The sequence below is a fragment of the Sparus aurata genome, chromosome 9 (genome assembly GCF_900880675.1).
Source record: "Sparus aurata chromosome 9, fSpaAur1.1, whole genome shotgun sequence".
NCBI lineage: Eukaryota > Metazoa > Chordata > Actinopteri > Spariformes > Sparidae > Sparus > Sparus aurata.
The window spans coordinates 13,219,122-13,243,206 of record NC_044195.1 but is presented as its reverse complement, the minus strand read 5'-3'; the positions used below and the strand labels follow the sequence as shown (position 1 = coordinate 13,243,206).

The window sequence follows — 24,085 nt, the reverse complement described above, 5'->3', positions numbered from 1 at the left end:
TTTACAAACAAAAATGTAAAACATTTGCTGGTTTTAGCGTCTTAGATGCTACGGGCTGCTCCTTATATTGTTAATTATGAAATTAAGTGAAGACTCTTTGGGTTTTAGCTGAAGACGTCACTTTGACTCTCTGAGAAATGGTGATGCAAAAACAACAACTTATCCTTGCGGTTTTTAAGCAGACTCTAGATGTGAAAGCAGACAGGGCCAAAGATGTTACCTAAGCAAATGGCATTTACATCACATTTACATTTGTTTTTAGCTAGCCTTGAATTAAAACATGACCTTTCCAAAAGTGTGCAGTCACCGTTTACTGCTTAATGCACTACCATGGAAGGTTAAACAGCTTATATTTTCAATGCTCCCCACCTGTGGAACAAGCCTTCAGAATACCCTTATGTCTGCTAAAATTGTCAGCTCATTTAAATCAGAGCTGAAAACACGACTATTTACCTCAGCTTTCCATTTAGTTTGTTGTTTAGTTATTTACTTAATCTCAAACTATTTATTTGCCTGCCTCTGAAGCATTTTTCCAATTTCTGCGCTTGTGTAAAGCACTTAAATAGCCTTGTGTCCGAATGGTGCTTTATGAATAAACCTGCCTTGCCTGCAGTCCTTACCAGCTATGTCAAGCGAAACTAGATGGACACTGGATGGAACACAATGTAATATACACTATCAGTTGAAAAAAACATTAAAATAAAGAAACCCTATTCATTTGAAATCTTTGTTGCATTTTTCCCCATTGTACCAAACTTGTACCGAACTATGACCATAAAATCGAGGTATGTCCTGAAGGTGATTTCTGCTGAGTGTTTTGACCCTGCTGTGGACCGCAGTCTGGAGAAAGGCAAACCGACATCACGTTGTGATTGGCAATCCCATAAGCTGACGAGCAGCACGAGTGACCAGTACCACAATGGAGCGTCACTTATGTTTCATGTGTAAAATCAATTCGGACCAGTGCAACAGTAGCCCTTTTTACACAGCATCTCTGCATTTTCTCCGGAGCGGTGGTTCGCCAATTCTCTGCTGATGGTGATTCACACAGAGTGAAGCATCTCCGCGGTACCGCCGTGTAATTGACACAGAAAGCCGGCGCTGCGGCTCCTAAAGAGGCGTGACGGTACACGTCATGTTGATGACGTTGGTGTTTCCTAGGTGTCCCCCGCTGTCAATCTAAACCCACAGACAGTTTATAATCATATGGATGCTGTTACAATGCGTAGTGATTGAGATCCTGACCCACCAAACATCCTGGAAAGTGACAAAGTTACATTTTTCGCGCTAAATTACATAATTACATAATCACCATCAGTAAACAGGACGCTGTCTGACTCACTCACTGGCAGGGACAGAGGCCGTTTTCTGGGGGAAAGTTCACTGAAGTCTCGGCCGGGAGGGCTGATGGTCGCGGTGATTTATTTTCATCACAAACACTCTCTGAGTTAAAGTTTTTGCCGGTAAAAAACGCTGTTTTTCGGGCAGAAATGTAAGGTAGAGTCGGTAGGACAGGCGGGAGGACGGACGCTTCTCCACGTACAGCTGCGGTGCCTCACATAATTTGCCAAAGACAGTTACAGTTACTACGTTACTTTTGTTTGGTCCTGTAACGTTGCTTTGTGGGACATTTCTCTGTATTAGATGAGTGAAGGACCTGTGCAGTTATCAGACTGTCAGACCGACACGCCCCCGCTCTGCGCCTCCGGATTATCCGTTCACACTGGGACGGCTCACCAATAATGTGGCCCTGATACTACCTCCAGAGGCGGATCCGCGCCAGAGCGAAATTTCCCCCCTCTCCGCATCTGAAACTTTCACACAGAGGAGGGTGCGGAGAATTGGCGCAGGATCCCCGCATGCCAACGGTAGTGTGAATGGGGCTAGTTTAAAACACACCTGATAGGCCTTGCTTCCTGAATATTTTTTGAACGTCTGCGGGTGAAGACAATCATTGTAGGACCGGGATGCTAAATAATGAAACCTATGGCAAAGGCATGAGCCAGTGATCAGAGGCAGAATAACACGGGTCATTCCCGGGCTCACCAGTGGCATGACTAAATGCAAGAAGCTTCTCCTTTGTTGTTCTGTGAGGGTTTGGCAGGCTACCACCTTCAGGATTGTTAATTCATGGAATGACACTCCCACAACACTAATGACTGTGGCTAATCGTCACATCCTCCATTGTGTCTGAAGGTGGCCTTAAAGATAGAGTGAAGGAGCTCCAATATCCAGAGGGAGAGCCGCGACTCCTGTGAGTCCAAAGTAGTCAGCTGAGGACACGTTCAAGGGTAGGGTCACGCATAAGCAGAATTAAAAGTGGTGAATATTCACCTCCTGTTCACTCCCGCCGTATGTAGAAAAGGGTCAAACAAACTATCCGCATTCCAAGGTGAAGCAAATTTGCATCTTTTAGTTTAACAATGAACTTAGATCGGTAAAGTCGCAGTCACAACCAATATTAAAGACCTGTTTGGTTGACCCCTCAAACAAAACTGAGGTCTGAGTGCCTCATATCCTGCACGGTCCACATCCGTAGCCATCAGGCGATGGACATTTGCCTGCACTTGTGTATGAGTGACCCTGCCATATCTCCCTGGAGGAACGCAACGGGATCCCCCTCACCTGACCGAACCACAGTAGCGCGAAAACTAAATATTGAATTAATACTACTAGAACCTGAACAATATATGGGTTGGCCGATATCGGCCTGTCTTTGATGGATTGGTTTATGTTGTCTGATATGCACAGATATTTTTTTTTCTTTTTTGGGGACTATAATGCAGAAAACGATGCTTGGGGTAATCTATAATTATTAAATTCCCAGAGAAGTTTACCTTTTCAGTGCACCGATGACATTTTAGACAATTACATCTCTTGTTGAACTGTACAATATACTGCCTGCATTACAAAGTTTGTTTGTCACAGGTGTTTGATAACCACATTCGAGGAGTCACTACCAGAAGAATGAATCACTCAATATCGTAGAGCCCCAAAAATCCCTCATTTCTATTGTTTTAATACACCAAACAGGTGATCACACAGAGCAGGAGGAACAAGAATGTTGACACCTATCCCAAATACACGATGCCTCTGATAAGCATCTATGATGTTAACTGGACAAATTAGGACGACAAAGAAGAGATGTATGCAAAATTAGTGTGGACGAAGACTGCAGCGACGCTGAAGCACAAGGGGACAGGGAGCAGCTTTCTCTCTCTTTCCCTTACACTCGCGCTCACACTGAAGAAGTAGTAAGAGGTGAGCTCATTGCAGAGCCACAGGCAGTTCAGCTGTATGGCTAGAATGCAGATCAATATCATGGAAAGAAAGAGTGGACGAGGGAGACGGGGAGCAAGAGGGAGAGAGCGCACAGGTGGGAGGGAGATGCTGCACAAAGGAGAGCGGCAGAAATAATGTAAGAAAGATAAATTCCAGAGATGCTGTAACAAGGTAGAGGCAGCCGAGGAGGCAAGGGAACAGACACGCATGCAGTGCAGAGAGACGGAGATGGAAACAGGCAGAGAGAGGGAGGAGGAGAGGAGTCAAAGACTGCCGTGGAGAGAGGGGGAAAAACTACGGAGGACTCGATAAAGCCAGAGATACGAGGCAGAGAGACGCATGTAATTAGAAAACACGGTCATGTAAAATCTTTGTATACGCGCATCGCACAGGAAGAAAAAAAAAAAAAAAAAAAAAACGAGGTGGGAATCTTTGGTCTGTTTTTGGTGTCACGATTCAGTTCTGGATTCAATAAATAGTAAAGGGGTACTATATTTAGGCTCTCACTCCTGTGCCAAAATATTCACTCATGTTTGCAGTCTGCTGAACTGCAGCATGAAACATAACTGGCAGTTAAGCTAACTTGTCTTAAAGAAGGTCACTGCTTGACAGAGCAGAAAAAGCAGAAGAAAATGTGTGGGAGTATAGACCTGTTTTTTTTTTTTTTTAATATTTGGAAAGACAACTGCAATCATTTTGAAACATGTTGCCGTCATCTGCCTGAGTGAGAATAATGAAATTTTACAAACCACCACTACTGGCTCGAATGTTTATGTTCTTTTCGCAAGGGCTGCACAGTTAATCGAATTATTATCACAATCGCTATATCTGTAAAAATAAGCATGACGTGATTTAACGAGTAGGACGTGTTCCCGAATCAACATCCCACATTGCGTTCCTGGACCAACAGCGCAATGAACCAATCACAGCCCTCTGACATCATGCTGCTCCCCATTTTACTTTTTGTTTTGTCTTCTTCCCTCTCCTTAAGTGTGTTATAAAGGTTCCTGTGCATTTAAAGGTCTTGAAAGTTAAAAAGCGTAAAGTCTGCACCAGCAGAAGCTCCCGGCTCTTTAACAGAAAACACTGGTCCTGAAACGCCACGTCAGTAGTCCTGCCTTTCATTCTGTAATTTCTTGACATCACACAACGCCCCCCATTGGCATAATTTATGCCTAGCAGCTATTTTGACACGTAACAATTCTTTCATCGTAGCTGCTCTGTGCGGGCTCAGGCCTGTGCAATCTGACTAATCAGATCAGATTGGATATTCAGGAGGGGGTGGGCCTTAAAGAGACAGGGGCTAAAACTGAGATCAGTGCTTCTTACACCCTAGGCTACAGCCCTGGGTAGCAACTAACTAGGTTATAAATATGAAATATTAATGACTTAAAGACATGCAGTCAAGGATTTTGTTTGGATGTATGAATAGTTGTATGAGCCTTCAATTAGAAAAAACTTGAATTTGAAGAATGACAAAAGAATTCTCAAAGACACACAGGAGCAGCGCACTGATGATGTCAGAGAGTCGTCGTCGCAATGTTGATCCAGGAACATGTCCTACTTGGTTAAATCATGATGTGTGTAAGAATAAGAGGAACATCTTTTTTTTTTTTTTTTGCATATCGTGCAGCCCTACTTTCACCATATCATATGGAGGACCTGATTTTTCATCCCACATTTACGTGTCAGCAGTGATTCAGACATGTGAAAAAGTTTACGAGCGCAGGTCATGTGAGATTAAACAGACTGTATCAATTAATCCCTACAAACTGGACCAGTGAACTGAACAGACATTCTGGCCCCACCCTGGAGGTGCGGTGAGGACTTAAGACATACCTGAGAACGTCAGAAACAGTCCCTTTAAATGCTGATAAACGCGATGCAAACAAACAGAAAGAGTGAAAGAAAGGAAGAAATTGAGAAAGCCAGCGAGAGAGCTAGCGGAGGTAGGAGGGGGTTAGGGTGAGGGGGGTGTCTGGTACGAAAGTGCAGATTTGTTGCGTTGAGGGTGGAACATTTTTTGACGCTGTTACAACCCCCCCTTCTCTCCCTTACCCCTCCTCCCCCCCGCCAATCTCACACCTGATGTGTGGGGGCTGCTGGGAGTCGCATGCCAAGATGAATAACAACCGGCTGTTAGTCACGATAGAGCATGAACACACACGCCGCCTGTCTCACTCTCTCCCGCTCGCTCTCTGTCGTCTCCCGTCTCACCTTCTCTCTCTTCTTTCTCCCTGGCACGCACACAAACAGCATTTTCTCTGTGATTTACGAACACACCGAGATTCCATTTCACCCCCTCTGTCTCTCTGTGTGTCTCTCTCCCTCCCGACTCACCACAGTGAAACATTGACATTTGGGTTGAAGGTCATACCACACATTCCACTCTTCCACACAGCGCTCATGACCCGTTATCAGTGTGGTTGGTGATACAGGGTGGGCGGCGATATGCGGGTGTTCATGTGTATGTGTACGTGCATGTGTACATGCGGACTGAGACCACAGAGAATCTCTTCCTTCGTGGTTCAATATGAGCTCTGATTCATGTCAGCAGGTACTGTCAATGTTTGCAGATTGAGACAAATCTGTGGAGAACCGTATTGATTGCGGTGTTTATTGAAATGCAACCAATGAGGTTTTCGCAGCTCAAATTTACAAACATCATCCCTTCTAGTAATTGGTCTTCATTACATTTCCCTAAAAGCTCGATTTGTGAAAGCATGGAAAAATAAAATCCCTAATTTGTAATTTCTCTCTATAAATAAGAGGATTTTGGAACCAAACACAACAATTATTTTTTCCTCTATATTTCTGATGCAAGCGCACCTTTTACAGGTGGTACCAGTGTATTTGCAAAGCTAAGTAGCCTGATCACAAATTCTTAAGTGATTATTTCTTACCAGAAAGAAGGCTAAAATAATTATGTCTTGTATTTTCAGTTAACTAAAACACCTCAGAGGTGTAAGGGTTGTTGTAATTCAGCATTCTTACTTGGTGATTATTAAACAAAGATGCAGTATAAATATTTCAAGGGCTACAACAGTTATTTTTAGTGCCCATCACAACTTCTAGAGTTAACGTATTTTAAACTGGATTTACTCATGGCCTAAAAGCCAAATGTGTATGAGCATTAAAAAAAACACAGCATTTTTCACATACACAGTTTGTTTTCTGCATTCTTTCATGGATTCTCATTAATGTCCAAAAACTGCCTCTCACATCCAAAAACTGTTCAAATCAACATCTGTCTTACAACCTCTACGAGACTCTCCTTGGCACAAAACTGACAATTGTATTGCTCAGAGCTTCACAAGGTTGTTAATCGATCTTAATGACTCAACAACTACTTTACCAGCATTTCATTTCTGCATATTGATACATCACCTCTTCACTATATAACTATGTTGTCTAGCAGCTGTTATTGAACAACGTTTTCATTTTGAATAGGAAAATGTAGCTTTGCCATCTCTGTTAATTATCAGCTCAGGAACCTGTTGATGTTGATCAATTATTTCAAAAACATTTTTTTCGATGGTTCATTCAGATTTAGTGAATGTATACAACAAAGTTATTTATACAAAGAACCAAGTGGGGAATGATCCACGAGGACACACTGGACATCATTTTGTCAGATCTCTTCATTTTGTAAGACTTAAAATAAAGAATTAAAAACTGAGTACTGTGGTTAAGCCTCCCAAGGAGCCAATCTTCCCGATTATCTGCATATTCTCTTGAGTCCTTAATAGATGACATAATTACAGGGTAGACGGACATAATTTATAGAGTCTTATAGAGCCTTGAATGACAAATGTTCAATTTAAGTACGACAGTGGATCTACAAAACAGCTTTGACAAATGTTATTTCGAAAATTGTGGAAAGGGAACCTTCGACTAAAAATGGATCTAGAATATTGCGGTGAGCTGAGGGTGTCCTTGTAGAAAAAATCTCTGTTTTTCTACAAGAGCCAGACTTTCTCCCACACAGGTGGACATATTTTCTTTAACATTTAAATAGTCCAAGGACTAGAATAGTTCTGGGAAAGGCTTCTGCTACCTGAGTAAGGCACACTTCAAACGTGTACTGACTGTACTTTTATTTCTGAAAAGTGAAAATGCTGCAAAGTACCTTGCATGGTTCTTTCTGGTGGCCCCTAGGGGGCGACTCCACCAGTTTCAAAAAGAATTCTGATTGTAACTGAGCTTCTGACAGAATTACCCTACTTCCCACTTCATCATTAACCTCAGTAAACAGTTTCCTATCGAAATTAAAGTCTGAATCAACACAGCACGAAACAAAGTTGCTGCCACGACAACCTGTCAATCAGAAAAGAAGCGCAGAAATGCCTACCCATGGCCATTTAATTAGCGCATACATTATAATTAAGTCTGTTTTTGGCTAGCCAAAATTAGCAATTAATATCAAAGTTAATGTGAATTATGAATGCACTTTGCTAAGCAAGCTGGCAAACGCAGCCACTGGCCGATAACTTAGCACCAACCTCTTGTCCAAATATGGTCACTTCTAGCTCCAAAAAAACACGATGGCTATGGCTCAAATTCAAGACTTCGATATGGTCGCCGAACCAATGAGTGCCGTCACTTTATGACACTATACAGTCTATGGGCTCTGATGCCGGTCAGTCAGTCAGTCCACCACATTGGTCCAGACTAAAATATCTTGACAACTACTGAATGGATTGTCATGAAACTGAATAACATTCACAATCCCAGATGACTTTGGATGCCCTGGTTTTTACTTTCAGTTGGCTGATGAAGGACTTGAGCCCGAAACGTCACAAATGGAGGTATAAAATGTTCACGGGATTATTATCCGGTGTACGGACTCTGTTTATGTATTTCTGACTTTCGCTTCAGTCCAGCACTTGATAAACTTTTTTGGATGTGTTGCGCCTCTATACACCTCTACCCCCATAGTGCCCCAATGAGGTTCATATTTCTGTATTTAAAAAACTGTCCTGTTAACTAAAAGCTATTACACGAAATTTAATACAGAAACCCACAAGGCTACCATTTTGGTTTTGACGAAAATGTCTCAGCAATCGATGTCCCTTGGAATCCATTGTAGCTACAATGGTGTTTCTCTGAACCTTTCATATAACCCTACCACCACATCAAAAAAGTACTTTACTTTGTTTTTAATGGCAAGCAGCAAATGTAAGCATTCCAACGCTCTAAACCAAGGCGTTAAATATGGTAAACACTGAACCTGACAAACATGTTAGACCTATTGAGATTGGCATCGCAACTTTTACGGGAAAGTTGATTGGGGGCATATTCAGACATGACCAGCGTGTTATGTAGCCCTTGCATGTCTCAGCGTGGCTTTAGATGTACGCGTACAGCTGCTCTACCTGCATTCCAGTTGGGCTCACGAGGCTCCACCAGTCCCTATCCAGGCCAAAGACGAAGGCATTGGCCAAACCGTGGAGCGGCGCCGACAGGACATGCAACAGGGTGAGCGAGAAGGATGGATCCTTTGGGTAGAATGCATTATGGAGCCTGTTGGGAGGAGAGAGGGCGGGAGAGAGAGAGAGAGACAGAGGTGTTGAGTTCGTCCATAAAAAAAAGTTGTAAATAAAGCGACAACCTGCAAGAGAGCTTTAGGGGCGAGTAATTGAAGGAGAAGTCAGAAGGAGTAGAAAGACAGCAACAGGAAAAAAGCGAAAGACAGGGAGCGAGAGGTTGATGGACAGAGCAACAGAAAGCGGGTGAAAGAGAGGGAGAGGACAAGTGAGTGACAGGGTGAGGGACAGGGTGAGAACGAGAGGTAATGAGAGCGAGCGGCAGAGGCAGAAAGAGAGGGAGAGGGAAAGAGAGAGAGGAAAAGGGGGAGGGCGAAAAGAGCGAGTGAGCTTTATATCAGCGTTTAAGAGCCCATTAGGCAGCGTGAGACGGCTGGGCTGACACATTCTTGGCTGCCGCTTCGACAGCACGCAGCACTTTACAAGGACAGGGAGAAGTGTAGCGCTCAACTCCCTTCCTCTCCTTCTCTCCCCTCTCTCTCATCTCGGTTTCCTGCTTCTCCTGACCACCGTCCCCTCTTCTCCTTCTTTTTCATTCCATGCACGTTTCCCTACACTCTGCCTTCCCCCCCTCTCCGATATCGCTCCCATTTCTTTGCATTCAGTTTCATCTGCCTGGATATCTCATTTTCATCCTCTATCCTTTTTTTTCCAATTCCCGTCCCCGCTCCTATCTCTCCGGGAGCCTGGGGCAAGACTAGGAGGAGAACCTGATATTGTGTGGTGCGGCTGCAAACTAATGGCTGCCCCTGAGAATGATGCTGCTCAGCCATTAACCCTGGATTAACCCTGTATTAGCGCTGCTCGTCGGGTTAGCCTGCCGCTAATGTCTTTTATTGATCTATTAGCCGGAGAATCAAACCACGCGCGGCTCAAAGCGTTCTCCGCGTGTGCTGTGTTCCTGGCTTGGGTGCGCAGAGTGAACTAAGTGGCCACGGTGGTTGACCTCAGGGTCGGGATGGCCATCCCCGAGCTACTTGTGCCCCCGCAGGGAAGGAAGATACAAAACCAACCATTTGAGTAAAAGGAACCACTGTGTGGTTACAAGCAGTTACGTGAGACACCACAGCCACTCATCTCTTCGTGACTGACACAGTCAGAGGATGACACGTCTCCAGCTATTTAAAATGATAATGATTGTGTTGAGATCTTATAGCGACACTGCTGTCATTTGAACTCGTCTCTCCATTAATCACTTCACAACAGTGTTGCCAATAGCTTGACATCACTGGTCTCCCGAAACAAACCTGCACAGCTAACGTGAGGGCAGCAATGGTCCGACAAATAAGGCACGGAAATATCTGCTTATGCATAACAACAAAATGTAAATGAGGACGTTTTGACACTGTATGAAATATTTCAAATGGATAAAATGTGTTTGCTAGAACAATATAATGCGCTGTTACACTATAATTACATCACAACTGTCTATTTCAGCAGCCCAAGGCCAGAAAAAAAAAATTGGGACAAATAGCATTAAATTGAAAACAAGACAGCCTCTGCTCACAGTGATGAAGACTGTAAGCAGCAACCGGGAGGATGGCTTTGGCATTCGGGAGAAAAGCTCCACACTGCGCATGTGCGATTCCATCTCCACACTTACTGACACTGTAGTCCAACAGTCTACTACGGCTAAATCTGTAGTCCTAAAGCCCAGAAATCAGTAAGCTTCTTTGCACTTCCGGTTCCCTCAACTCAAAGTCTTTGGTTTTCTTGGCTGGGTTTTGGGTAGAATACCTGAAATAAGGTCTGCAGTTACTACATAATTAAGATATTTGCCTGTTTTGTTCTGCGACATAAAATCTATAATCAATATCCCACAATTTAATTAGAAAGCGCTTACATGTCTTAAAAAAAGGTGGTTGCTAACAAGTGGCTAAATGAGACAATAGAAGTGGTGGTGACGCTTAGGTGATGCGACCTCTTTGTAGTCTGTTTATAGCCCGACAATAGCATTTTACTTCTACAGATTTCTTTTATGCTTCGAAAATCACAAAAGTAGGGTTCATCTGTGAAGATTATAATGCTGAACAGAACATGCAAGTATCATAAACGTGTGTCTGCCACAAAGCTTATATTCTTGAACAGTCCCAAATCCAATCGCGAAATCCCATAGGCTTTTTGACGAGGGGACCAGGGTGATGCTAACTTCCAGGTCAGCCTACGATGAAAGACATTTAGAGAATAAATCGCGTTTACGACATTCATCTGAGAAAAAAAATCAAAGAAAAGCAAAGCGTCTGGACGGACAGGTGACAACATTGTATTTGCAAGTCAGTGAGTACATGAGAAATGTGTAGTCTTCATTTGAAGAAAAACTACCACTAAGATTTAAGGTTACCAGTAATTTCAGCCATGGTGTCATTTGTTTGGGGCAATCATAAAAAGGGATCGCAATAATTTAGTCAAATTTAGAATTTTCTGTTGTTTAAGTTGTTGGAACAATTATTTGTGCTGCCATCAAAGTTGTAACTATTTTACAACGGTCTTTACACAAAGCTTGATTTTTCTTCATAAAGTCATCTTTATTGAAACCACTGCACCCACATGACTACCTGGAAACTTTTTTTTAATCTGCACCAGCTCCCGGCGCCCGTGTGTCCGACTGAGTCATTTTCTCTGTCAGCATGAGAGGACCGGGCGCTCGTAGTTGATTACGTCGTTAAAACTGTGTGGTGGAACGACGCTTCCTCTGTTGTGAATGAAGCCGCACAAACGTGACAACAACCTGCTGACCGACGGCAACCGTTTGTCCTCAGGGCTGGATGTGATTATTGGGCTTTCAGATGCATTGAGGAAGCGGACTGCACATCTCAACAACTGACAAAATGTACACGCATGACTTCGGAAGACTACAGTTTTGGCTGATATTTTGGGGTACTGCCCAGTCCTCCTTTGAAACAGCTGCTTTTCTTAACTGACAGGTTAGAGACACTTCTACTTTGTCAAACTGAGGAAGCACATCATTATGATCTGGGGTATTCCACTTTCCTTAAAAACCCACTGAATCTGCAGGTGAAAAGTACAGGAGATTATTATGGAGATTCATCCACAAATCTGCTTATAATCCTCTCTTATCCTCTTTTGCAGCACGAGGTCGCAAGGTTTAGTTGCTGGTAATCTGTCTCCATCCGCCCCCCCCCCCACTCGACCACCCCCGGAAAAGTTGTGACAGGAAGACAACCACGAGTCGAGCTGGGCGAAAAGGTTGCACACCGACCTGCGACGAGAGCGTACCTGTTGTTAGTGGGCGTGGGTACGGGTGTCAGCTAAATGCAGCTTGAAATAAAAAGTAACGCTGCAGCTAGTGGAGCGTGGAGTGCTGTGTCCTGGCGCTTGTCGGAGTGAGGACCGTTTCTGAGCGAGGCTGCCTATTTTCTGGGTTAGCCTGCTGCTGTATCTCCAAGGGCCAGACCAGCTGCTGCTCACATTCATTTCACTTCCCATTAAAGGTGAAATAAATCAGGAGTCCCCACACAACCTCCTTAGAGACGCAGGAAACACACACACACACGCACGCACGCACGCGCGCACACTTGGGAAGGTCGGACACATGCGGACATGCATAAACACAAGCGTCACCGCCTGTAGGTAGAGGTGTGTACACACAGCAGAACCCGGGTCATATGCATTGAAGATGTCAGGTGGAGAGGAAACGCAGGGGAAGAGTGTTTGTGTGTGCGTCTGCCTTTTTGTGTGTGTGTGTGCGTGTGTCTGCCTTTTTGTGTGTGTGTGTGTGCGTGTGTCTGCCTTTTTGTGTGTGTGTGTGTGTGTTTCTCTGACAGCGCAGCGGTGAGAGTGAGTGGGTCTGTGTGAAGGGGGGCTATTTCTGGCGTCTCATTTTTTTTTTTTTCCTGCTGCCGCAAAGAAATGCGATCGGCGTCCGGGAAACGAGAGCTGGCAGCAAGCAATCATCTGCCTGCCACACACACACGCGCACACACACACACACACACACACACACACACACGAGCACACACACACACACACTGACTTGCGCACACACACACAGCACCTCGCAGTGCCGAGCAACACGCGCCATGGCAACGGAACAGCCGCAATTAGAGGCGAAGAGCCTTTCCCCTCCATCGAGGGAGAGACGGAGAGCGAAATGAAAGGAAAAAAGAAAGAGCGGGTGAGAGAGAGAGAGAGAAAGAGAGACAGGAAGGGAGGGGGCGGCGGCGGCGGCGGGGGAGGAGGAGGAGGGGGGGGGGGCGGAGAAACAGCACTGCACAGGAAGGGGAGAGAGAGAGGGAGAGTGGAAGAGGAAAGGAGAGCACGATAAAGAGGTGAGAATGTGCAGGAGTGAGGCTGTGAAGGGGAACGAGGGCCGAGAGCGATGGAGGAGGAGGAGGAGGAGAGAGGAGAGAGGAGGAGAGGAGGGCTGAAGGAGTGAGGCTGAATGGAAAAGACTAAAAAGCAGTGGAGGCAGAGAGCGAGGAGGAGGAGGAGGAGGAGGAGGAGGAGAGATATCCAAAAAGACAGATTGCAAGACATGAGCGAGACAAACAAAAGAGATTACGTGCGAGAGAAACCAAGATAAGACGTGTTGGGGGGGGGGGGGAGAAAAAGAGGCGAGGGGGTTAGATAGAGAGAGAAGGGGGAGAGATGGAGAGACGGGTGGAGGCGTGTGGAGGAGGGGGGGGGCAGGCTGTTTCTCCTGTGTGAGCCGGGCTAATGAAAGATGAATGAGGGGAGGCAGTGGTGGGAAGGAGAGTGTGGCTGCGGGCGATGCCTGGCTGAGCTGCCGTGTGCCTGTGTGTGTATGTGTTTATCAGGGTTTTTAGTGTGCGCGGCGTAGCCGAGTGAGGCTCACAGTTGGCTGACTGGTGTTGGACAACAGGGATGATATTGTGTATACTGTATGACTCCGGAGCGGGCGGTCAACAACAATAAAAACGCACGTGGACGGCAGCAAGACACGCGCAGCTGGAAGTCTGCTGCCACCTGTAAGCGTGCAGTCAATCATTAGCAGTCGCGCTGCGTCTCGCAGCCCCGCTCACTTATTCAGACCTTTTCCATCTATCACGCTGTCAGTCACTCTTTGAACCCGTCTCTTCTCCCTCACCCTCCACATTCTGTGCAAAAAATACCCTCATCCGCCGACTTCCCCCCATCTCCTCCAATATCCCACTCTGCCAGTCTATAGCACTTTCCAGCCATCAGTCCCCCCACCCCCCCCAGCCCCCACACCCAACACACACGCGTGCACACACACACACACACACACACACACACACACACACACACACACACACACACACACACACACACACACACCTGCCTCCAACAGACCTCACCTTTTTTGTCTGTCTCTAATATTGTGCCGTGCTTCCTCGGAACTGTAACAGCTTGGATGAGAACTCCTTAGAGAAAGTAGAGGGCGACCAGACAGAGAAGTCATCCTGACCCCGATCGCACTTCCTCCTCTCTCCGACTGACTTTGTTTTTTTGTTTTTTTTCTCTCTCCTCCAGACGAATCACATGCTCCACAGTGCCAAAACAAGGCCCTAGTGCTGCCTGCGGTGCTGCTGCCGAAAGCACATCGAAACTTCTCTCCAGCTAAAAGGGATCATTTTTGCCAAAACGAGCATAATCCCTCCACTCAGTGTATCAAAAAATGTATGTGGTCGACAGCTTTTGTCGATGTATTGCTGCATCCAAAATTGCAAGACAACGTATTCATTGTTGAGAATACAGAGTGTTGTCAGCGGGGACAAATCACTGCAGCTATGGTGTACTGTAAGGGGGATCTATCTAGACATCTGAATTGGACTGTGAGACAAAAAATGTAAATATGCTAAATAAATAAAACATAAATAATAGAGCGTGACCGATACTTGGCTGATACGCGCACATTTTTGTCAGAGATTCCACAAATGTGGTTATCAAATGCTTTTGACAAAGATTTACAACGGAGGCAGGACAAGTGTTCATATCAGCACAGACTGGACAACATAAATGCCAATATCGAAATATCTGTTATAGGCCAATATTATAAAATATGTGCAAATTGATTTATCAGTCAGGCTGTAATTTATAATAATTCAAAATTATTTTATTGTCTTATTTTATTTCAAGTGTAACAAAAGGGACAAATATAAAGACAATAACATAAAGCAGTCACATCAGGTAGGGTGTGTTCACGCATGTATGTTTGGATGAGAGGTAAGGACATAAATAAAATGTATAGATAAATGAATGAATGAATGAATGAATAAATAAATAAATAAATAAAAACCAAAAAATTGCATTAAATGGATTATTAGGCTCTGACAACAAAGATTGAGCGTAAACACAACAGGCAGTATTCAAAAATGATCGAGGTCATGTCAGTCTATCGCTTTGTCAGATGGATCTGCACGATAGCAAAAGATACCTACAGTAAGATATGCATGCATGCATAAAATAATTTGATAACATAATCATCCTGAAAGAATTACTAAAATGATTTGCAGACACAGGAAATTCAATCTAGGTCCAATCAGAGAAACAGAATTTTGTACAGACAAACATTTTCTCCGAAACAGAAACTAGGAAACAATAAATTGAACCTGTCACAGTTTATTAAAGTCTTACTTCTCTTAATTATGCTGTGATTGCCGTTTATCAGATTTCAACCAAGTGAAATCTACTTATTGAATCAAAATCCTTCAAAGCACGTTGATGAATCTCAGCAACTTTAACCAACAAAGTCATAAATAACCAACTTGGATTAATGAGGGACATCCAGTCAGGAGGAAAAACCTGACCTGTGCTTCAAACGTTTCTGCTGGCTTTACACTTGTCTACTGTGTGGACATGTGTGGGGGTCTTTAGGGCAGCAAAGACAGGCCTTTCATTGTTCAGTGACAACATGTGATCAGCCGCTCAGATGTGGATAAGCACTAATGCTTGTGAAGCAGTACGGTGTACTCTACGGATGTGAACACATGAATGATCTACTTTGATCACAGGGGTCAACATGGGGATAGCTGTCACAGTGAAGGGTATGATACACGCACCCGCAGATGCAGAGCACACGATAACATAAACACACACGCGCACACCCACACGCACGCGCACACACAGGTTTTGGTTGAACCCACTGAAACATTTCACCAAATATTTCTGGAACAAGGCCTAAACACACAAACATAAACATGCGAGCGCATGCACACTTGCACGAGTGTACACGCACACACACACACACACACACACACACACACACACACACACACACACACACACACAATATTCCCGAACAGACAAAGAGGCACATACAGTCCCTGGGGAGCGAAGCGGCTAACGTTCACCAACAGAATAAAACCCAAACAAAGAGACATCCTGTTTCCTGGAACACAACACCACTCAACCCGCTGTGCTTGGAGCAGCCAGTAAACACACACACACACACACACACACACACAAAATCTGTTCATTGTACATCGCCGCGCGTGTGTTTCCGCGCGGCCCGATTCATGTACCTGGTGTGTGTCTGCGTGTCCGGCAATGGCACTGGCTGTGCCTTTCGAGCGCTGGTGCACGTGAGTCTATCCGCGTGAGTGGCTGTGGCTGGAAGTGTGTGCGTGTGCGTGTATGCGTGTGTGAGAGACAGAGAGGAGGGAGGGAGAGCAGATGATAGAGTAGGCTTTAGCGATTCCCTGGAGTGTGAGGCAGCGTTTACGGCACTCTCAGAGCAGCCAGAGTGATGAATATTTAAAGACGTGCCTGAAAGAGCAGGGGAGGGGGGGAGCGGGGGGGTGCGTGTTTGTGTTTGTGTGCGCCTGCCCAAGTGTGCGTGAGGGAGGTTATCTAGTATCTCCTTTAGCATTTGCGTGTGCTTGTGTATGCCATATGCACGTCCATGAATGTATGTATCTGCCTATACGTGCCTGTGTGTGGTGTCTATGAGGCTTAGATATGTGTATAGGGACTTACAGGTCTGTATCTAGTTTATTTGCCTGCATACGTGTGTGAATGTTTGTATGAGCGTGTATGGCCCGTGTACATACACCTGTATCCCATGTGTGTATTTCATTCTGCATATTGGCATGCACATACATGTGTATTATCGTGTATACACCACCACTATGATATTGAATCCAGAGCCTGGGTGCGTGTGTGTCCAGCCTCAATGCGGGTGCCTGCCCCGTGTGTGTGTGTGTGTGTGTTTGCACTTCACACATCCCTGTAGGCTGGCTCTGTCTCGCTAAATGGGGATGAATAGCAGAGCGTCTCTGCCGCTCAATGGGAGACGAATGGCTACAGGGCCCTCCGTCTCCAGTTACACACCGATCACCGCCTGACTCACAAGCCCAAGTGCGCACACACACAATGGACACGGACAGCAGGCGCGGTCATATATCCACCCGAATATAATCTAGGCCACGCAGCCACATGTGGCTAAGCTATCATACAGGCGATCAGGGTGTTCAAAGAGCATGACATCTGACACCACAGACATCTTTAGGTGATAAAGAGCTTTGTTATCTATGTGTAAATAAGAGAGAGAAAAAAGTCTGAGTCCAGTCACACTGGAAAAAAAAAAAACCCCACTAAAATCTGCACAGCTGCAGCGATTCATCTATTAGTCGTCAGTGACTAAATGAATCCACATATCTTCTGATTATTGGTTTGAGTCATTTTCCAATTTTTTATTTTTTTTTCCCCAAGTACAATTTTGGCTTCTTAAATGTCTTTTTAAATCTGGTGTCTTCACGGCTCTATGACAATAAACCGATTATCTTTCGGTCGTTAGACACTGGATTACGATATGTTGTGCTTTGAGAAACACAGATCATTATTTTTCGCCATTTTCTGACATTTTTATAAACTCAATGACTAATCAATGCATTTAGAAAATAATGGATTCATCAACAATGAACACATTTTTTTGTTGCAGCTCTACACATCTGGCTTTTGTCTTTGGTGGGAAGGGAGACATTCGGTATTCATTCTCAGGCAAAAGACTCTGTACGAGTCAAGAGCGCTTATCGCCCCCAGATCTGACACTGATTCTGATCAGCGGTGATAGAAACATGACACCCCGATGGACAATCCTAATTTCGCCCCTTTTTACAGGCGGGACGCTATGAGGCATGTTCAAGTTAAAGACGCTGCTGCATTGTGACTTTTCCACTCCACTCTGTTCAAGCAGCAACATCATGCTGAGTTTGAGAGACTAAAGTATAAGATATAAAAAGTCACCACAGAATCATTGTCACAGCCTCCACACTGCTTTCTGCTGTTCTCTGCTTTCTGGCACATCCGTTAAGTTGAACGTGAACCACCAGAAAAAAAGGGGGGGGGGGAAAGAGTCAATTGCTTATTTTTAGGGGGTTTATCCATGATCTTAAAAAAAACTGCATATACATGCTAATTTTGGTGCTGAAATAGTAATGTTGGATTCACTCCTGCAAAGACCAGAGATCAAAGCAACATATAAAACGGAGAGAAATGGTAGAGTTTTGCCATCAAATATGAAAAGAAGAAAAAAAAAATCATCACATAGCTACAAGCTTTATCAAGTTCAAAACTTATTTTAGTAAACAGGCCAACGCTGCCACTCTCTTACAGTAAATTGAACGTGAAGCGAAAGATAAATAAAAAAAAAAAGGCTTGCAGACAAATAAAGTTGGGACTCGGAGCCTCGCATGCTGCCTTTCAGCATCTGCGGGGCTCACTTGTTCAAGTAAACAAAATACACCACAGAAAGATATTAGGGTGTACAGTAGGAACCACACACCAGCCTACACACACTGAGGTACAGACGCACACATCCCTGCGCGTTGAATGCGAGATATTCCGAGAGGCGTAGAGGCAGGAACGGAAGGAAGGGAGTGTAGAAAGGAAAGAGAAAGCGGGAGTGTGAGAGGGAGAGAGAGAGAGAGAGAGAGAACGAGCGCATCCTGGGATGCAGAATGCCAAATACAGTGAGATAAGAGTTAATGTATCCCCCCCACCCCCTCCTCCTTCATCCCTCCCGTTTGGCGCTCTCTTTCTTCCTCCCTACATCCCTCCCTCCCTCCCTCCCTCCCCCCTCCTCCGCCTCCTCCCCGTTTGCTTTGAGGGATGAATAATAACTGCTGCTCTGAGATTTCCTCCCTCGTTTTTCAAAGCGCAGAACGGAGATGGGGAAGGTCTGCCTGGCCCAGGCTGCGCGTACGGGCGCGGGCGCGCACATACACACACGCGGGCGCGCACACACACACACAAAAATGTGGAGACGTACTGAAGCACACACAGACGCACGCACACACTGTCTTGTTCTCGCTGCTTGCCTGGAGCAGGGAAATCAGATCTCCTCCAGAGAAAGGCGGGGAGGGGTGGGGGCTTAGGCGCTGTAGGGAGCCCATACCAAAATCCCCTGCAAGCACGTATAGGCCTATACACACCACAAAACCCACACACAGCATCGAGGGAAACCAAGAATAACTCGGAGGATGCGTGCTGCCTCCTGGAGCGACAGGGTGAACTCAAGGTTACAGACACATCACCGGTTCAAGCCCCGCTGCCAGGGCCAATCCGTCCACGCTCAAGCAGCCCTCCGCAGGGCACGTAACCCCGATTGCTCAAAGGCAACAAGCTCCCCTGCCATGTGTTTTGGTTCGGGCTTCCAGACAAAGCCTGAAAGAAAAGACCCTTGACAGGGATCCCGAATTCTCCCTGCAAGGGGGGGGGGTGTTTAAGGAGAGCAAAAGACTCTTGGTAAAAGACGTGCAAGGCCGTCCAGGAGGAGCGCTCACACATCAAGCCGCGACGCACCGCAGAAATCGGCGGCTAGGTTCCGAGGAGAGGGCTTATTTATGCAAACAGGCGTACAAGCGTGCACAGTAGGAATCTAGACAAGCCTTGTAAACAAACACACACCCACACCATAAAGCACACAGGGGAGGCGATGTGAGAAGCAGACTGTGAAAACTCTCGTCGTGCCCGGGCAGTGCTCACACACACACGCATACACACACACACACACACACACAGATGAACGCAGAGAGGAGAGAGAGGGAGAGAGGGAAGGAAAAGAAGGACAAAGAGGGAGAGAATGGAGGAGAAGGAGGAGTGCGAAGGTGCGAGTGTCTGGTGCTACTTTCGTGTTGCCGAATGAGGGCAAGAGAACGAGAGAGAGCGAGAGCGAGAGCGAGGGAGAGAGCGAGACGTGGTAAAGCGATGTATAATGACTCGTCCGTGCGTGCGTGCGTGCGAGCGCGGGCGAGGAAAAGTGGGAGCGCTTTCCCATTTCAATTCGCAACAGCTGGTGTCGAATTAACACATTTACCAGTGTGCATTTGGAACAGATTAAAATTGTGTGTGGCGTGTGACTGCGTGTGTGTGTCTGTGCGTGCTTGTTTGTGTTTGTGTTTGTGTGTGTGTGTGTGTGTGTGGTAGCAGACGAGGGGCCAAAAACAAGAGTGTGTTTGTGTGTGGGAGTGTCTGTGTATTAACGCAATGGATCAGGGCATGGAGAAATGGCAGAGGGAGGGGGTGGGGGTGTGTGAAGGGGGGGGGGGGGGGGGGGGGGGGCAGATTGAGTGAGGGAGAGAGAGAGAGAGAGCGAGCGAGCGCTCTACCCGACGGCTTTAGCTGCTGCCCTGGGCCGTCTCTCTAAGCCCTGTTTAGGAGGCTTTGGAGCTCAGATAGAAATAATCCCCCACTCAGACACACACACACGCTAGGCATGCACACACAAAAATAAGAACGCGCGCACACACACACACACGTACACAAACACACGGGGAATGCAGACAGGCACGCAGGAAGGCACGCACGCTCGGAGTCGAGGCGGACAAACAACTGCGCACACACGCAGCGACAGCACATTCGCCTTGACACGAAACCAACCACCCGCCTACACACACACACACACACACACACATGGAGTCACACATACAGGAAAACACACACCCGGGCTGTCTGCCGTGCGCTGCTTCCGCACGGCAGAGCACAGCGACATCGGCACGGCACCGTGACAAACACTTTACACACTCCAGCACTCAGCGGAGGGGAGGGAAGGAAGAAGGGAGAGGTGGAGAAAGAGGGGAGGAGGCGGAGGAGGATATGAGCCGGGGGGAGGGAGGGAGGTGAGGAGGGGGGGCCTAACAAATTAATAGGAGCCGGAGATATATACAGCCGGCGCTGCTGCCGCCGCCGCTGCTGCTGCTGGGGGAGGAGGTGGGGGGAGAGAGGAGGAGGTGGTGGTGGTGGGAGACGACGACGACGAGAGAGCAATTCATTCCCGTTTTCTCCTCGTTCGCTCTCTGGAGAAAGGCAGAGCGGAGCGGAGCGAGAGATCGTGTTTGCTCAGGAGAGGGAGGGAGAGAGGGAGGGAGGGAGGGAGGGGGGGAGAGAGAGAGAGAGAGAGAGAGAGAGGGCTTTGTGTGGAGGAAAAGTAGAGGAGGAGGAGAGGAGGAGGCGGTGGGGAAGTGACACAAAAACACAGGAGGGGAGAGACAGAGAAACCCGAGCGAGGAAGTGTGGAAATAAGCGGAACATAACAAAAGAGCGGCGAGGAAGGAAGGGAGGAAGAGAGAGTGACATTAAGGCAAGGGAAGGATAGGACGGAAGCGGGCAGGGAAGGAGATGAGGAGGGGGGAGGGGAGGGGTGAGCGCAGGATGCAGTTTGTCATCTTCATCAGCCGACTGTGGCGAGGGAGGAGGAGGAGGAGGAAAAGGGGGGGGGGGGGGGGGGAGGGCTGGAATGGATCGAGAGGTGAGTGAGGAGAGGGAGATGCGAGGATGGGGGTGAGGGGGGTGAGGGGGGTGGGGGGCGGTGTTTCAGCGGAGCCTTTGAGAGACGTTGACCCTGTAATTGACCTGTGACTCCGCCTACATCGCCGTGGCGACAAGCAGAGCCGCCGCAGCTAATCACAGTAACCCTGACCTGTCAATCACACCGGCTCGGCTCGGCGCGGAAAGGGGGGGGGGGGCATATGAAAGAAAGCGAGAGGGGGAGGGAGGGGAGGGAGTGAAGGAGTAATAACAGCACTGGGGTTATCATTTACTGGACCACCCGCCTCCTCCCACCAGCTCTCAGCCTGCGAAGCCCTGGTTTAAAAAAAAAAAAAGCCAATAAAATGCTCTGTGCCTCCGACACACACACACACACACACACACACGCAGGCATATACGCAGGCACACGTAATCTCCTTTAGTGTTTGTGCTACAGAGAGAGAGAGAGAGAGAGAGGGAGAGAGAGGGAGCGGAGCTTTCTGAGAGTCCAGATAAGAGAGAGCAAGAGAGGAGGAAAGGCAGAGCGAGGAGGAGGAGGAGGAGGAGGAGGAGGGAGTGACGGGTTGAGAAGAGATAAGATAGCAGAGTGAAGCCAACATGCAAATAAAACAACAGAGTTTATGTGCCGCACAGGTGTAGGTGTGTGTGTGTGTGTTACCTGTTGATGAGGGGAAAGATAGACACCAGCAGGTAAACGGAGGGGTACCACTTCAGCGGCTTGATCTCCTCCGCCAAGGAAACCTGGAGGAGAGAAAAACTGACTAATGACCCACGTCGAGGAACTGAGCGCTCGCATTAACACTCTTGTCTTCCTATCTCCTCCATCGCACACACACACACACACACACACACACACACACACACACACACAAGCGCACACACACACGCACAGTCAGGGTTTTAACTGGAAGATCAGTGCACTGAGGCAAACAACAAAGGCCAATTAAAACCTAATAAAATATTAACCTGCTGATAATACGCAATATCCACACGGTTATGAGAAGAAAACGGGGATGATTCCAATTAAACTGGAAGCCAATACTCTGCCGTAATGTGAACGGGATGAATTCAATATCTCTATCAGGCGGGAAAGACGGAGAGATGCGGCAGCGGGTTAAAAAAAAAAAAAAAAAAAAAAAAAAAGCCTGGGGGGGGGGGGGGATTCTGGCGGCGGAGAGCTTTTTACAAGCCGTTATCTAATTCCCGGGAGAGGAGGACTCTTGCGTCCGGAAGAGGCTGAGAAGCGCGGCCCCCTGGATCGATTTTCTGCGCTGCGCTGCCCTCCTCCTCCCCCTCCTCCTCCTCCTCCACCCCTCCATCCCCCAGGCTGGGACGCAGCAGCCGAGCCAGCGCAAAGCCTCCATCTCTCTCTCTTTCATCACACACACACACACAGAGAGAGAGAGCGAGCGAGAGAGAGAGAGAGAGAGAGAGAGAGAGAGAGAGAGAGAGTCGGTGCCAGGGGGCAGGCCCACGAGCTCTGGTCTCTACCCCCACATGCTGGAAATTAATTACTCACAAGAAAGACCCCGAGGCGTGCAAGCTCTAACGCAGGCATTTTAAACAATTCAAATGAAAATCACGAGAGCCCCCCGGTGGTATTTTATCTTATGAGTGTGTGCGTGCATATGTGTGTGTGTGTGTGTGTGTGTGTGTGTTAGTTTGGGCGCGCGCGCGCGCGCGGGGGGGGGGGGGGGGGGGGGTGATATAACAGCCAAGTTGCCACCGTAGTTCCACATTACAGGCTGTAAATACGCAAACACACAAACGGCACTAATGGGAAGCTGTGACATCAGTGGCCATGTCAAGCTCTGCTTATTGTCATCTCAAGTGTGTGTGTGTGTGTGTGTGTGTGTGTGTGTGTGTCTAATGGGAGGAATGCCTCATTGGCAGAAGGGGAAAGGGCAAAGCCAGGAGCCTGAAGGATGCTCCATGGAGCAAGGAGGTCCGTACGTGCCTCAGTGCGAGAAAGAGATTCCAAAAATTGGGTCTAAAAGAATGCATGAAGCCGGTGATCTGAGATTTTTTTTTTTTTTTTTTATGTAGGTGAGGTGCGGAGTCAGGCATTTGAGGAATTTCAGCGAGCGAGAGACAGGATGTGGACTAGCGGAGGAGGAGGAGGAAGAGCGCGGCTAAACAGCCTCGTGTTTTTAATCACAGCCCTCCCGTGTCAGAGGCCCCTGCGCTGCACGGGAAGCGGAGGGGAATGAAACCGTAATTATGTGCGGCGGGCGCAGCGGTCCCGACGTTAATGACGCGCGCTAGATTACAGACGGTTATCGGGAGCGACCCAGCCCCTTCACCACCCACTGCACTCACCCTCGCTCGCGGAGAGAACACCTATATTCTAAAAATACCAGCGTCAGAGTTTCCACACACACACACACACACACAAAATACTCTCCAACATCAGATTCAAGGACTTTTCAAAAGGTTGTTTCGGAGTGAAATACAAGGACTAAAACTTAAAACCTCACATTTTTACACTGTTTCATAAAAAACAAGATACATGATACGTGACACGATCATCTAATCCATTGTTGTTC

The 24,085-nt window shown here is 46.9% G+C and overlaps 1 protein-coding gene across 2 annotated transcripts in view; it reads right to left on the bottom strand.

Annotated features, from left to right (window-relative positions):
• Positions 1 to 24,085, bottom strand: part of LOC115588632 (cyclic AMP receptor-like protein A) — a 51,900-nt gene that overhangs the window by 2,445 nt on the left and 25,370 nt on the right. For both annotated transcript variants that reach the window (XM_030429341.1, XM_030429342.1), the window contains 2 exons: positions 22,198 to 22,280; positions 8,658 to 8,805 (listed from right to left, as the gene is read on the bottom strand). In XM_030429341.1, coding sequence (XP_030285201.1) covers positions 8,658 to 8,805; positions 22,198 to 22,280 — 231 coding nt within the window. The remainder of the gene's footprint in view (positions 1 to 8,657; positions 8,806 to 22,197; positions 22,281 to 24,085) is intronic.